This window comes from Anarhichas minor, unplaced genomic scaffold (genome assembly GCF_050575085.1).
Source record: "Anarhichas minor isolate MPS153535 unplaced genomic scaffold, ASM5057508v1 ptg000136l, whole genome shotgun sequence".
NCBI lineage: Eukaryota > Metazoa > Chordata > Actinopteri > Perciformes > Anarhichadidae > Anarhichas > Anarhichas minor.
In genome coordinates, this window is record NW_027466582.1 from 8,164,120 (window position 1) to 8,181,019 (window position 16,900).

At 37.2% G+C, this 16,900-nt stretch overlaps 1 protein-coding gene and 1 pseudogene across 1 annotated transcript; both read left to right on the top strand.

Moving 5' to 3' along the window:
• The first annotated feature begins 235 nt into the window (after positions 1-235).
• LOC142941904 (hydroperoxide isomerase ALOXE3-like) lies at positions 236-7,448 on the top strand (annotated as a pseudogene).
• Positions 7,449-9,576: 2,128 nt separating this feature from the next.
• On the top strand, positions 9,577-16,900 carry LOC142941905 (hydroperoxide isomerase ALOXE3-like). Its single transcript, XM_076084029.1, has 14 exons — positions 9,577-9,723; positions 11,222-11,426; positions 11,572-11,653; positions 11,777-11,899; positions 12,059-12,162; positions 12,914-13,086; positions 13,229-13,372; positions 13,479-13,682; positions 15,273-15,359; positions 15,523-15,689; positions 15,810-15,931; positions 16,058-16,158; positions 16,428-16,598; positions 16,721-16,900. The coding sequence occupies exons 1-14, from the start codon at positions 9,577-9,579 to the stop codon at positions 16,898-16,900; spliced, it is 2,010 nt and encodes a 669-aa protein (XP_075940144.1).

Here is a 16,900-nt window from a genome sequence, read left to right on the forward strand (position 1 = left end):
TAAGTGTTAAAAATGTTTTTTGAGACCTGTTGACAAAAGAAATTGAGTTTAGAAAAACTATCAAAAGCTTTTGGTAAATAAATTATTTACAAATTTTAAAAAGTTTTGTACAAGTGGTATCAAAACATACATATACAGTGTCATTAATGCATTTTTGCAGAGAATTGGAGCATTCACTCTGCAATTTAGAGATCTAAATGTGTTTCTTTTTCTAGACAGTTTCCACAGACTGACCATGACTGAGTACAAGCTAGAGGTCACAACAGGTGACAGGCAAAATGCAGGAACATGGGACCACATATTCATCACCTTATTTGGAACTGAAGGGCAGAGTGAGCGAACTGAGTTGGACAACTTTGGCATCGGCTTTACAACTGGGACAGTAAGTTGAATCCTGTTGAACATCCTCAAATTAGGTCTGGGACAAAGTAATGATTTTTGTTCATGCATACATATATGCTGGGGTAGTATTTGTCTTCATGACTAATTTATGTAATTAATACACTTTAAGTTACTGTGAGGATAATTTTACTGGTTATGCAACCGTCTCAATTTAATACTGATGCCTCTATATGACCTACATAAGTAAATGAGACCATCAGCGAGAAAATTGGCTATTTCTATATAGTTATTGTTTATACTTTTCATTGGTCCCACTGGCACCAAGTCTGTCCAGTCTTGGCGGACATATGTTCTCTTTAGATGCTTGCCTATATCAACATACGTGCTGAACTGACTTTGTTCAACACAAATCTTTTGGACACAGTTTTATGTGACACTTATACATTTGATCCATACTTTTCTAAATTTAGTATATTAAATGTACGGACGAGTTCAGGTTCACATTTGGTTTTTCATAAGGTGCGCCACACTAGTTTATGAGTTGTCAAATTCTTCCTCAAGGTGTGGCCTATCGGACTAGATAGCCTGGAGCTCTGCAGGGGGTCCAAGGGATCCTTCCCCGGGAATTGTGTTGCGTTAAACAAGCTCTATTTTGATGCTTATTTATATACTCCGACACCTACAATCAAAGTACATGTATAATCATTTTTTAAAAATCAAGTGTGTAACACAAAAACTGGTTAACTTTACAGATTAATTATGAATTGACCCTTCACTAAACCCCACCCCCTTGGTTACTGTTGCCTGTCAAAGTGGCGTTTTCAACACTATGGAAATGGAAATAATTGTTCTGAGAGAAGTAGACAGAAATAACTACACTGTGCATTTGAGAGCTAACGTTACATTCACAATATAATTTGTTGGCTGAGTGTTGTGAATGAAGAGGAAATTATTATTATTATATACATCGAGGGAAAAGCTCACCAGCCACAATGCAAACGTCTACACCCCAAGTACAAACATAGACAGAAACAACACTTCATGCACAGCATGAATATATTGTTTCTTTTAGCTAAGTTAACATTTAACGTGTAACACCAACACCATGCAACTTAAAATCACACACTAAAAACACAATCTAATGGCATTTCATCTTTGTGGTGCTACAGTCACATAATACATTTAAATTCTGTTGTCAGAGTCTAACTCATTGCTTTTTAAAAGCTGGAATTTCAAATATTACCAGACAGGATTTGTTCTATAAAGGGCTTTTACTAACCAGTTGGCATGGTTGTCTATCACCATGTACTTAGATGATGATCAAGGTTTCTAAATGTTTTTATATCAAAATAACTATTTAAGAAGACTGTCCGGTCTGTGTGGACGTTTGTACTCCTTAGACACTTACGTATATCATGTTATATTAAATATTATCAGTTAAATGTGTATTGACAACACTCTAACATACATGTTAAACTGTATTATAATGTATTTGTTTGTTTAAATTCATATTAATGCTTATTTCCAGACAGGGAATTACACCATGAGCACCAATTTGTCTCTGGGGAAACTTCTGCTGCTCAAGGTGGAGAAAGATCCTTCTTTGATCCTCCCAGAAGATGAGTGGTACTTCTCCAAAATAGTGGTGACGACTCCTGAAGGAGAAGCCATTCTTTTCCCCTGTTACAGATGGATCTCCAGAGGAGAACTGGTGGAGCTGAGAGGAGGGAGAGGTCTGCTTCAAGTTCCCAAAATATTTGATTGAAGATACTTGAGATTTATAGATATCACTACTTTTCACACGTTTGTTTTGTTGAGTTTGTCAATTTTGTCTTTTAAAACTTTACTGATGTTATGTTATTTTCATGCCTCAGCCTTGAAGGCTTTTGAGGAGGACCATCCCATGTTGATTGACCATCGCAAACAGGAGCTGATACTCAAGAAGAGCTTTTACCAGTAAGCTTTTATGTGTGCAGTACAGTATGTACCAGGAGCTGCTGTTATGGTCTCAGAAGTTCATCTGGAGAAAATTATACGTGCCTTTTGCTAACTTTGTTTTTTTTTGTGGGTTTGTTTTTCAGGTGGAAACGTTTGGCTGAAGGATTAAACCACATCAGCCACTTCATTAATGCGTCTGAGCTCCCAGCTGAAAGCCGCTTCTCTAAGTCCAAATCAAACCAAGTAGATAATGTGAACAAGGAAACGTAAGTCTACAAAGTATAAAATGGACACAACCAGGCTCGATTATAGTCACATTTTCTATGTTTTGAGACAAAAAGTAAATTTGAAACAATAATATCAGTATAATGTTTAATCATGTATTCTGGATACCTTTCTTTTTTACTTACTTCAGTGGTAGTGAACTCATGCTCAAGGGGCTGCTTGGATCTCATGAACAATGGGAAAGCATTGAAGACATAAAAAAAATCTTCACGTGGAAAAAGACAACTATGTCAGGTAGATTGTTTTTCCCCATTATCCACATCTGCAGCGCAACTCACAACAATAATGTCATTGTCATCATTTCATAAGAACTGAATATGAGCATTTGGCAGACACTATCATCAGTTCCAATGTAACAACAGTTCTTTCTACAACACTGCTTGATACTAATACAATATGTATGAAAGCACTTTAAGAAAAGTTGATACACGGCACTAATATATCTGTAATCCATCTAAAATGTAAAATCATCCCAAAATGTAAACCCAAGGAACACTTCTAACTAGAAAGGTGCACTCAGCAGAGTGTAGATATCAGCTAGGTGTGTCTAAACAACTGAATACAACCCATAATTGGCTATCCCCCCCCCCCATTTAGACACGTAAACACACTTCATTCAATCTCGATAACGAGTGTAGTGTACCAGGCAATCTGCTCAAAGTCGTCATATGCAATGCTGTTTGACTGCGTAGCAGCAGCTGAGTGGCGCCGATGTACTCAGCTGTGTGTGTACTATAGTACCGTTAGCTGTTAGCCAAACTGCCTATAGGCTGTGTAATCACCAGCAGCCCTTCCTGGGGTACTACGTGTAGTAGTAAGTGAGGAGTCAGCAAGCAGTCAATGGTAATATAAAACAGGCAAAAAAAGGTGTTTTAAGAAAGCATGAGTCACCACTGCCACAACTGGGCACCCAAAACATAATGCTGTTTCCAGCAGTAGAATGTGAGATTAGGTCACACATGCGCACACACCCACACGCACAGATGATAATATAATAATTTCCTAAAATATGTATTTGGTATAACATTTATTGTATAGTTATGATTATGAACTTACTTTGAAATATGGTCTAATAAAAAAGGTTCAATCATTTAAAGAAACAACAGAAGCCCTGTGTGATAGCACCATTCCAACATCTATTGTCAGTTTTGAATGAAATTATACTGTATCTTAAATATCAATGACATAATGTTCTCCATTAAAATTAGTTAACAATTAGATAGATTGGATGTTGTTCCTGTTGGGTAAAACAATTAATTTTCTACAAAGTAGAAATCTCTCAGGAACAAACCAGCAATGACTATGATCAACATGTACTTCAAAAAAGTTAGATATTACACAGATATTTAGATATTATATTAAATATCATATTTGCAATTCTTCCAGAGTATGTTTCAGAACACTGGAAGGAAGATGAGTTTTTTGGATCCCAGTTTCTGAACGGACTCAATCACAATGTGATCAAGCGCTGCTCAGAGCTTCCCCCAAACTTTCCAGTCACAGAGGAGATGGTGAAGCCGTTCCTGGAAAAAGGAAGCTCTCTGCAGAAGGAGCTGAAGGTATGAAAGCAGAGTGGCTTTACTTTGGAGATAATCTTTGCTTTTGGAGACGATATTTGTGTTTCATCCCAATATCACATCTCTTGGATCTGTGAAACCTATTGATGTCTTAAACACTTCTTCCCTCTGTCTTTCGTTCCCATACAGAAAGGCAATATATTCCTCTCTGACCAGAAGAAGTTGGATGGAATACCCACTAGAGCCTATAATGGTGAACCTCTGCACGTGACTCCTGGTCTCTGTTTGCTCTACGTGAACCCAGAAAACAAACTGATGCCCATTGCAATACAGGTCTAGTCACATGATCATATTACATTCCACAGTACATTACTATGTTTCCAAAAGTCCAGTTGCACTATTTTAACTAAATATGTTTTTTTAAATCAAATTCCAGTTGCATCAACAACCTTCTGAGCTGAACCCCATCTTCCTGCCCAGTGACCTGGAAACTGACTGGCTGCTTGCCAAGATGTTTATTAAAAATGCTGATTCCATTGATCATCAAGCAGTCCAACACCTCTTGAAGACTCACTATCTGGCAGAGGCCTATAATGTCGCCGCTCTCCGCAGCTTCTCTGTGATTCATCCCCTCTATAAGGTGCTGGTGTACTTCTTTTATTTATTCCCTTGATCTGAAATTATGATCTGACTTTTTGTTGATGAAGTATTTTAAGATATGATCAATGACAAATCTGCAAATTTCTTACCAGAATTTCTTGGTGTGAAAAGAAAAATGCCAAAATATGTATATCTGAATATTCATCACAGAAAGAGCAGTCTGTGTTTGTGTCTTTTTAGAATATATGCATGTAGTGATTGGTAGGGTAATAATCATGAATAATTATGAAAGACACTTCCTTAAACTTATAAACTGAGTATAAACACCCTATCCTTCCAATATATTACATTAACAAAACCATTCCAATATGCCATGACATATGAAAGTATAGCCATAGTCTTGTATGGAAAAGACAGCACATTGAAAGGCACATCAAACAGAGACGCTTTTCCTGAGTAAACCAATTGTGTTTGTCTTTCTAGTAAGCGACGGTCTTAATAGTGCAGACCAAGATATGTTTGGGAGTACAGCCCCACCATTTTATTTAGATAACTGTAATGTTCTATCCAAAATAAGATTTGAAATGAGAATGTTAGCTTACGGATTCCTTTGGTGATCAACACAAACAAGATGTGCTGCCTGTTGTTTACTCAAATAAGCATCGTAACATGACTTTTAAAATATTTCCCTTTGTCTGATCAGCTGCTGTTTCCACACTTCCGGTACACTCTGCACATAAGCATTAGAGGCCGCATAAATCTTTTTGGACCTGACGGGTCTATCAGTAAAGTACGGCTCTGTAAAATACATATTTCTGAATATTCCAACTACTCCAATTAGATTGCACCATTGCAAGACATATTTTTAGCCTTTGATTTTTTAACAATGCATAATTATTTTATTTCAAGAAATGTGTCTCATGGTAACTATTTGTGCATTATTGATTTATTAGAGTTCACTTGGATATGACGGACAGATGGTGCTCATGGCAAAGGCTCTCTCTGAAATGACCTACAGCTCCCTCTGTCTGCCAGAGAACATCACTGCACGAGGACTGGAATCCATCCCCAACTTCTACTACAGAGATGATGGCCTGAAGCTGTGGAACATCATCAACAGGTTATCTTTCAATAAATATCACATCTGTCCAGACCGATTTATTCTACAAGCAACAGCTGAGAGTCTTTCAGTCTTGTTCACATACAAACATTTTAAATCTAATTATTTTGTGTTCACTAGGTTTGTGAAGGCAGTAGTGGAGTACTACTATCCCTCAGACAGTGAAGTACGTAAAGACACCGAGCTGCAGGAATGGATCAGTGAGATATTCACACATGGCTTCTTAGGAAACACAGCCTCAGGTATTTAACCCATGCTGTGACGTCATTTGTAAACACAAGATATATTAAAATCTTAATAGTAGCCTTTAATATTTAACGAAGATAAGGATTGCCAATAATTAACTCACTACCAACAGGGTTTCCAGCAAGCTTTCAAACTGTCGAGGAGGTGATCAAATTCATCACCATGCTGATCTTCACAGTGACGGGTCAACATGCTGCTGTAAACAATGGACAGGTAATTAGTTGGGACAATGGAATATGTATTGATGTTTGATCAAGTGTAAGTTTGTTTTAACAATTCAAATGTATGAACATTTGGCAGGTCTGCAATCTGGTTATTATTCATTCCATTTCTTTCTTTCTTCCCAATGTAGATTTACATAATAATTTATGTAATGTTTGACATTAAAATAAGTTTACAGAATTTGTTTTCCATCGAAGTTGTTACATATTGAAATCTCTCTCATAACTTAGTACGACTACTACGGTTGGGCGCCAAATCAGTCACTCCTGCTGGTCAAACCTCCTCCAACCACTAAGGGGCAGTCAAGCATGAAGACTATTTTGGATACCCTCCCAGATGTTGACCAGACAGTCATCTTTTCAGCACTGGTTTAGCTACTTTCAGAGAAGTACACTGACGAGGTAGGTTTGGTGATGATAAACATTCATTATAGCTCGTCCACATTTGAAGTGTTTAAAATAAATCGCACCAAGCACAATACTGTGTCAATCTGATTTACTGTTTCATTTTGTGCTTTTGGCAGGTTCTCATGGGTTCATACCCCGATGAACGATTCCAAGAGCCTGCTCTAAAGCAGATGATGAAGGAATTCTAAGCAGAGTTGTCCGACCTCACTGAAGCAATTTCAACAAGAAACTTGCAGCTTGAAATACCCTACATATACATGCAGCCTTCTGAGATCGAGAACAGTATTGCTATTTAGCTCAGCCTGATAAGCCTTTTTTATCTCTCTGTATTAGGCAACAATATCAATACCTTTTTAACACCTGTCTTGCATGCTGGGTTGTGGGTTAAACTCTGGAAGACTATACTCTAGGCTGTATCATGTTAAGTCAGTCTATGATAGGGTACCTGTATCTTGAATTATGTTTTACATAGACATATGTTGAGGAATACCCTAAATGAGCAGGTTTGGAAGTACATGTTTCAGCTTGGACTCATGATATGCATCAAAGAGGCCAAAGTCCAAAACAGCAAATATCTGCTGAGCGGTGATAACACATTGTGATGATTCTCTGAAGAAATCAGTAAAAGGTATGGATCTAAACCATCCCGGCCAGCTAATTTCCTGATGTATATCTTTTTTAGACCATCCTGTTTATTCATTAAAAGGTGTAAAGTTAAACTTAAAAGGTAACTTTTCTTGAGAGTCAGAAGAATTTTTAAGACGAGGAATCAGACACACTTTTTCCCAGTCACATCAATAAAGAATGTGTAAAAATGCTTGCTCACAAAAAGATTTTAAAAAATGTTCGTGCTCATAATACTTAATTTTAGCTTGATTTAAGGTTCTCACCGCAGCAATTACATAGTGATTGCTGACGTAATTTGCAAATACAGCAGAGGCTTTATATTTGTGTGGAGCATTATTTTTTTTTAAAGTCAAGGAGCGTTTTATTGGGATGTTTACGATAGGTTTTCATAGATCGCAACTCCACCTTTTATCATGGAGATCAGTGCGGAAGATGTTATTGCCATCCATATTAATATGATGAAGTAAATCTACACAACAACTCTGCATTCAGATGTAGAATGTGTGGGAACAAAAGCGTTCTGGAATATTATTGACAAATCACATTCAAGCAGACTTTAGTTGAATGCAGGTAAACAGTCTGTGTGGAGAGCAAAAGAGGCGGAACGCGTTGACCGAGATGCAATCTCTGAACCCACCGGCTTTTGTCTGACGATGATTTAGCTTTTTATTTTTTTAAAATCAGCTTGTAAACGTTCTGCTTGTGAAACAATTGCTTCAATCTTTCAACTAAAACTCCAGTCTTGAATCTAAAACTGATAATCGGACTGTAAACAACGAGCAGCCCTCTTTGCCCCGAGGCTTATCTGTCGTCAGACCGATAGCCGATGGGTTCCAAGACTGACTGTCGATACTCCTTGTTTTCATTCAGTGGCTCTCAGTAGGATGTAACACTAACACCCAGTATGAATAGTTACATAGATCGTCTATACTTTACTATTGCCTACTTTAGTTTTCTCACCATTTTTGACTAACACTGGCAAGTCATCACCCAGGGAACTTACCTGAAGCTCCTCTGGTAGAGTCAGTCGTCACTTATATATCACAAGTTTCCGGGACAGGGGAAGAGGGGTAACTTAATCTAAAAAAACAGAGTCTTCAGTTTGAGTCCCAGACACTTACAAATGGTAAGGCTGTGGATTTATTACAGTTTTCTCAAAACAGTTACATTAAACAATTTCAACTCAATGAAAGTCTAAGTGGTGCAAAAGATATCAGTCACTGTAAGCTGTCTTCTGATAGCAGAAATGTCTCACAGGGTCTTCTATAAAATAAGAGTAGTCCAGTCTCTACAACTGGAGAAGAAGCTCTTTCTCTGAGTTCTACTGCTGCCTTTTATGCTCGTCTGAGGCTGGCACCTCAAAATCATGCATCACTCACACATGAGTCCTCCTGTTTCTGGATCAACAACAGGATGTTTAAACGGTTTGATCCTGTTTGAACAGGATGAATTATATAAGGCTTGAGAGACTTTCTTACATAATAACTTATAAAAAGTGTAAAAAAGTTATATGTTGTAATGGTTATACTTTTATGCTTTCATATTTTTCTACAATCTCTTAACAGTAGGTATGTATGTGCACAATTTGTTTTGTTTACGATTTACAGAACACTTGACTTGTAAATACACGTTTTATTTCTTATTATCTGTCCAGCTTTGTTGTCCTTGTCCCTTATTTATATTTCTGTGCAAGTAGTAGTAGTAGTAGTAGTATAGAATGTCAGTAGTAGGACCATAACGCATGGTTTAGTTCAGCTGCTCATGACCCTCTACACAGCAACACGTATATCAGCTGAAAACAAGAAACAACATTTTTAATTGACAGTTACAACACCTCTTATGTCAACACACAGTGAGGGAGGTAAGAAGGTTGAAGTCAGGGTGGAGGAGCTTATAAGAGCCAACAAGCAGGAACACAGTTCACAGAACAGCTTCAATCTGAAGGTATGGGTAGGAACTTTCCTTATCTTTCCTCATGGTATAAAAGTAGATTATCTACACTTGTAGTAATGTAAACAGGATAATCCTAGACAAAGTTAAGTGTTAAAAATGTTTTTTGATACCTGTTGACAAAAGAAATTGAGTTTCGAAAAACTATCAAAAGCTTTTGGTAAATAAATTATTTACAAATATAAAAAGGTTTTGAACAAGTGGTATCAAAACATACATATACAGTGTCATTAATGCATTTTTGCAGAGAATTGGAGCATTCACTCTGCAATTTAGAGATCTAAATGTGTTTCTTTTTCTAGACAGTTTCCACAGACTGACCATGACTGAGTACAAGCTAGAGGTCACAACAGGTGACAGGCAAAATGCAGGAACATGGGACCACATATTCATCACCTTATTTGGAACTGAAGGGCAGAGTGAGCGAACTGAGTTGGACAACTTTGGCATCGACTTTACAACTGGGAAAGTAAGTTGAATCCTGTTGAACATCCTCAAATTAGGTCTGGGACAAAGTAATGTTTTTGTTCGTGCATACTACTGGGGTAGTATTTCTCTTCATGACTAATTCAAGAAATGTTTACCCTTATGTAATTAATACACTTTAAGTTACTGTGAGGATCATTTTACTGGTTATGCAACCGTCTCAATTTAATACTGATGCCTCTATATGACCTACATAAGTAAATGAGACCATCAGCGAGAAAATTGGCTATTTCTATAAAGTTATTGTTTATACTTTTCATTGGTCCCACTGGCACCAAGTCTGTCCAGTCTTGGCAGACATATGTTCTCTTTAGATGCTTGCCTATATCAACATACGTGCTGAACTGAGTTTGTTCAGCACAAATCTTTTGGACAGTTTTATGTGACACTTATACATTTGATCCATACTTTTCTAAATTTAGTATATTAAATGTACGGACGAGTTCAGGTTCACATTTGGTTTTTCATAAGGTGCGCCACACTAATTTATGAGTTGTCAAATTCTTCCTCAAGGTGTGGCCTATCGGACTAGATAGCCTGGAGCTCTGCAGGGGGTCCAAGGGATCCTTCCCCGGGCATTGTGTTGCGTTAAACAAGCTCTATTTTGATGCTTATTTATATACTCCGACACCTACAATCAAAGTGCATGTATAATCAGTTTTTAAAAATCAAGTGTGTAACACAAAAACTGGTTAACTTTACAGATTAATTATGAATTGACCCTTCACTAAACCCCACCCCCCTTGGTTACTGTTGCCTGTCAAAGTGACGTTTTCAACACTATGGAAATGGAAATAATTGTTCAGAGAGAAGTAGACAGAAAGGACTACACTGTGCATTTGAGAGCTAACGTTACATTCACAATATAATTTGTTGGCTGAGTGTTGTGAATGAAGAGGAAATTATTATTATTATATACATCGAGGGAAAAGCTCACCAGCCACAATGCAAACGTCTACACCCCAAGTACAAACATAGACAGAAACAACACTTCATGCACAGCATGAATATATTGTTTCTTTTAGCTAAGTTAACATTTAACGTGTAACACCAACACCATGCAACTTAAAATCACACACTAAAAACACAATCTAATGGCATTTCATCTTTGTGGTGCTACAGTCACATAATACATTTAAATTCTGTTCTCAGAGTCTAACTCATTGCTTTTTAAAAGCTGGAATTTCAAATATTACCAGACAGGATTTGTTCTATAAAGGGCTTTTACTAACCAGTTGGCATGGTTGTCTATCACCATGTACTTAGATGATGATCAAGGTTTCTAAATGTTTTTATATCAAAATAACTATTTAAGAAGACTGTCCGGTCTGTGTGGACGTTTGTACTCCTTAGACACTTACGTATATCATGTTATATTAAATATTATCAGTTAAATGTGTATTGACAACACTCTAACATACATGTTCAACTGTATTATAATGTATTTGTTTGTTTAAATTCATATTAATGCTTATTTCCAGACAGGGAATTACACCATGAGCACCAATTTGTCTCTGGGGAAACTTCTGCTGGTCAAGGTGGAGAAAGATCCTTTTTTGTTCCTCCCAGAAGATGAGTGGTACGTCTCCAAAATAGTGGTGACGACTCCTGAAGGAGAAGCCATTCTTTTCCCCTGTTACAGATGGATCTCCAGAGGAGAACTGGTGGAGCTGAGAGGAGGGAGAGGTCTGCTTCAAGTTCCCAAAATATTTGATTCAAGATACTTTATTAAGATTTATAGATATCACTACTTTTCACATGTTTGTTTTGTTGAGTTTGTCAATTTTGTCTTTTAAAACTTTACTGATGTTATGTTCTTTTCATGTCTCAGCCTTGAAGGTTTTTGAGGAGGACCATCCCATGTTGATTGACCATCGCAAACAGGAGCTGATACTCAAGAAGAGCTTTTACCAGTAAGTTTTTATGTGTGTAGTACAGTATGTACCGAAGCTGCTTTTATGGTCTCAGAAGTTCATCTGGAGAAATGTATACGTGCCTTTTGCTAACTTTATTTTTTTTGTGGGTTTGTTTTTCAGGTGGAAAATTTTGGCTGAAGGACTATGCCACATCAACAGCTTCACTAAAATCTCTGAGTTCCCAGATGATATCCGCATTTCGAAATCCAAATTAACCGAATTTGATGATGTGCAAATGAAAGTGTAGGTCTACTTGAATAATGTATGCAATGGACACAACCGGGCTCGATTATAGTCATGTTTTCTATGTTTTGGGACAAAAAGTAAATTTGAAACAATAATATCAGTATAATGTTTAATCATGTATTCTGGATACCTTTCTTTTACCCTGTCTTACTTCAGTGGTATTGAACTCAAGCTCAAGGGGCTGCTTGGATCTAATGAACAATGGGAAAGCATTGAAGACATGAAAAAAATCTTCTGGTGGAAAAAGACAACTATGTCAGGTAGATTGTTTTTCCCCATTATCCACATCTGCAGCACAACTCACAACAATAATGTCATTGTCATCATTTTAAAACAAGTGAATATGAGCATTTGGCCGAACACACCGTTTCACTAGGCTGTGTAATCACTAGCAGCCCTTCCTGGGGTACTACAGTTAAGAGTAGTAAGTGAGGAGTCAGCAAGCAGTCAATGGTAATATAAAACAGGCAAAAAAAGGTGTTTTAAGAAAGCATGAGTCACCACTGCCACAACTGGGCACCCAAAACATTATGCTGTTTCCAGCAATGGAATATGAGATTAGGTCAAACACGCGCACAAACCCACACGCACAGATGATAATGTAATATTTTCCTAAAATATGTATTTGGTATAACATTTATTGTATAGTTATGATTATGAACTTACTTTGAAATATGGTCTATTAAAAAAGATTCAATAATTTAAAGAAACAACAGAAGCCCTGTGTGATAGCACCATTCCAACATCTATTGTCAGTTTTGAATGAAATTCTACTGTATCTTAAATATCAATTACATAATGTTCTCCATTAAAATGAGTTAACAATGTTGAATTACATTAGATTGGATGTTGTTCCTGTTGGGTAAAACAATTCATTTTCTACAAAGTAGAAATCTCTCAGGAACAAACCAGCAATGACTATGATCAACATGTACTTCAAAAAAGTTAGACATTAGACATTAGATAGATATTTAGATATTATATGAAATATCATATTTGCAATTCTTCCAGAGTATGTTTCAGAACACTGGAAGGAAGATGACTTTTATGGATTCCAGTTTCTGAACGCAGTCAATCCCAATGTGATCAAGCGCTGCTCAGAGCTTCCCCCAAACTTTCCAGTCACAGAGGAGATGGTGAAGCCGTTCCTTACAGAGGGAAGCTCTCTGCAGAAGGAGCTGAAGGTATGAAAGCAGAGTGGCTTTAGTTTGAGATATTCTTTGCTTTGGGAGATCATTTCATTATTTATCATCCCAATATCATATTATCTGTGAAACCTATTGATGTCTTAAACACTTCTTCCCTCTGTCTTTCGTTCCCATACAGAAAGGCAATATATTCCTCTCTGACCAGAAGAAGATGGATGGAATACCCACTAGAGCCTATAATGGTGAACCTCTGCACGTGACTCCTGGTCTCTGTTTGCTCTACGTGAACCCAGAAAACAAACTGATGCCCATTGCAATACAGGTCTATTCACATGATCATATTACATCCCATAGTACATTATTATGTACTATGGTTGCACTATTTTAACAAACAAAAACTAAATATGTTTTTTTAAATCAAATTCCAGTTGCATCAACAACCTTCTGAGCTGAACCCCATCTTCCTGCCCAGTGACCTGGAAACTGACTGGCTGCTTGCCAAGATGTTTATTAGAAATGCTGATTGCATGGATCATCAAGCAGCCGAACACCTCATGAAAACTCACTATCTGGCAGAGGTCTATGCTGTCGCCACTCTCCGCAGCTTCTCTGTGATTCATCCCCTCTATAAGGTATGATTACACAGCAGAGTGCTGGGGCACTTCGTTTATTCCCTTGATCTGAAATTATGATCTGACTTTTTATAGATGGAGTCTTTTAAGATATGATCAATGACAAATCTGAAAATTTCTTGGTGTGAAAAGAACAATGCCAAAATATGTATATCTGAATATTCATCACAGAAACAGCAGTCTGTGTTTGCGTCTTTTTAGAATATCTGCATGTAGTGATAGGGTAATAAGCACCCCACCCTTCCAATATATTACATTAACAAAACCATTACAATATGCCATGACATATGAAAGTATAGTCGAATTGGAAAGTAGCTTCACATATTGCTCAACATCCTTCAGAAAAACAACAAAATATTTATTGTGATACATCCGATTTCATTTCATTTTCTCCTTTTTCTTTTCTTTTTAGGGATTTGTTCAGGTTTATACATAGAATGATTTAATATATGCTGTATTAGAGAGAACTTTTCTAACCGCATGACACTTTTACAAATCAGTATGAATTGGTGAAGAAACACCATAAAACAGCAACGTTCCTTGTTTGAGTTGCAGCCAGGAACCTTTGTTGCTTGTCAATTCCCTCCCTGTCCCGTCATGTTTCCTGTCTGTATCGGAGAGAGAGCTATTCCAGTTTTTAACATTCCTTGTGAGTCATTAAACATGAAGTTACATGTATCTGAAGAAATCTGCCCTTGGAAGCATGAAAACATTTCTCACTTCAGTTCAGATTATTAGAGTTTGCCAATGTTTTTCTTTTCTTTTTAGGGATTTGTTCAGGTTTATACATAGAATGATTTAATATATGCTGTATTAGAGAGAACTTTTCTAACCGCATGACACTTTTACAAATCAGTATGAATTGGTGAAGAAACACCATAAAACAGCAACGTTCCTTGTTTGAGTTGCAGCCAGGAACCTTTGTTGCTTGTCAATTCCCTCCCTGTCCCGTCATGTTTCCTGTCTGTATCGGAGAGAGAGCTATTCCAGTTTTTAACATTCCTTGTGAGTCATTAAACATGAAGTTACATGTATCTGAAGAAATCTGCCCTTGGAAGCATGAAAACATTTCTCACTTCAGTTCAGATTATTAGAGTTTGCCAATGTTGCGTTTTTGATGTTATGTTCGTGAAGTCCACAGTCTGACCACTTTTTAATGACTATATCTATATGGGATGTTGCCCTTCTGATATGCAGTCATTAAGACTATAGAATAAATTTGCGTGTGATTCCTCAAATTTTTTAAGTGAACCTCGACCCTCCACCATTTGAGTATCTTTTATAGACTTGTATAGAAAAGACAGCACATTGAAAGGCACATCAAACAGAGACGCTTTTCCCGAGTAAACCAATTGTGTATGTCTTTCTAGTAAGTGACGGTCTTAATAGTGCAGACCAAGATATGTTTGGGAGTCCAGCCCCACCATTTTATTTAGATAACTGTAATGTTCTATCCAAAATAAGATTTGAAATGAGAATGTTAGCTTACGGATTACTTTGGTGATCAACACAAACAAGATGTGCTGCCTGTTGTTTGCTCAAATAAGCATTGTAACATGACTTTTAAAATATTTCCCTTTGTCTGATCAGCTGCTGTTTCCACACTTCCGGTTCACTCTGCACACAAACACGAGAAGCCGCAAATCTATTTTTGGACCTGACGGCGCTTTCAGTAAAGTATGGCTCTGTAAAATACATATTTCTGAAAATTCAAACTACTCCAAATAGATTGCACCATTGCAAGACGAAGTTATACCTTTGACTTTTTAAGCAATGCATAATTCTTTTATTTCAAGAAATGTGTCTCATGGTAACTATTTGTGCATTATTGATTTATTAGAGTTCACTTGGATATGACGGAATGACGGAGCTCATGAGAAGGGCTCTCTCTGAAATGACCTTCAGCTCCCTCTGTCTGCCAGAGAACATCACTGAACGAGGACTGGAATCCATCCCCAACTTCTACTACAGAGATGATGGCCTGAAGCTGTGGAACATCATCAACAGGTTATCTTTCAATAAATATCACATCTGTCCAGACCGATTTATTCTACAAGCAACAGCTGAGAGTCTTTCAGTCTTGTTCACATACAAACATTTGAAATCTAATTATTTTGTGTTCACTAGGTTTGTGAAGGCAGTAGTGGAGTACTACTATCCCTCAGACAGTGAAGTATGTAAAGACACTGAGCTGCAGGAATGGATCAGTGAAATATTCACACATGGCTTCTTAGGAAACACAGCCTCAGGTATTTAACCCATGCTGTGACGTCATTTGTAAACACAAGATATATAAAATCTTAATAGTAGCCTTTAATATTTAACGAAGATAAGGATTGCCAATAATTAACTCACAGTAATTGTGCTACCAACAGGGTTTCCAGCAAGCTTTCAAACTGTCGAGGAGGTGATCAAATTCATCACCATGCTGATCTTCACAGTGACGGTTCAACATGCTGCTGTAAACAATGGACAGGTAATTAGTTGGGACAATGGAATATGTATTGATGTTTGATCAAGTGTAAGTTTGTTTTAACAATTCAAATTTATGAACATTTGGCAGGTCTGCAATCTGTTTATTATTCATTCCATTTCTTTCTTTCGCTGAGCATTACAATGGTGCAAAGGTTGAATTCCCAATGTAGATTTACATAATTATTTTGGTAATGTTTGACATTCAAATAATTTTATTGAATTAGTTTTGTATCAAAGTTGTTACATATTGAAATTTCTCTCATAACTTAGTTTGACTACTACTCCTGGGTGCCAAATGGCTCAATCCTGCTGCGCAAACCTCCTCCAACCACTAAGGGGCAGTCAAGCATGAAGACTATTTTGGAGACCCTCCCAGATGTTGACTTGACAGTCCGCATTGCAGCAATGGTTTGGCTACTTAATCATAAGTACACTGACATGGTAGGTTTGGTGATGATAAACGCTCATTATAACTCGTCCACATTTGAAGTGTTTAAAATAAATCGTACCAAGCACAATACTGTGTCAATCTGATTTACGCTTTCGTTTTGTCCTTTTGGCAGGTTTTCTTTGGTTCATACCCCGAAGAACGATTCCATGAGCCTGCTCCAAAGCAGATGATGAAGGAATTTCAAGCAGAGTTGTCCGACCTCAGTGAAGCAATTTCAACAAGAAACTTGCAGCTTGAAAGACCCTACAGATACCTGAACCCTACTGAGATCGAGAACAGTGTTGCTAATTAG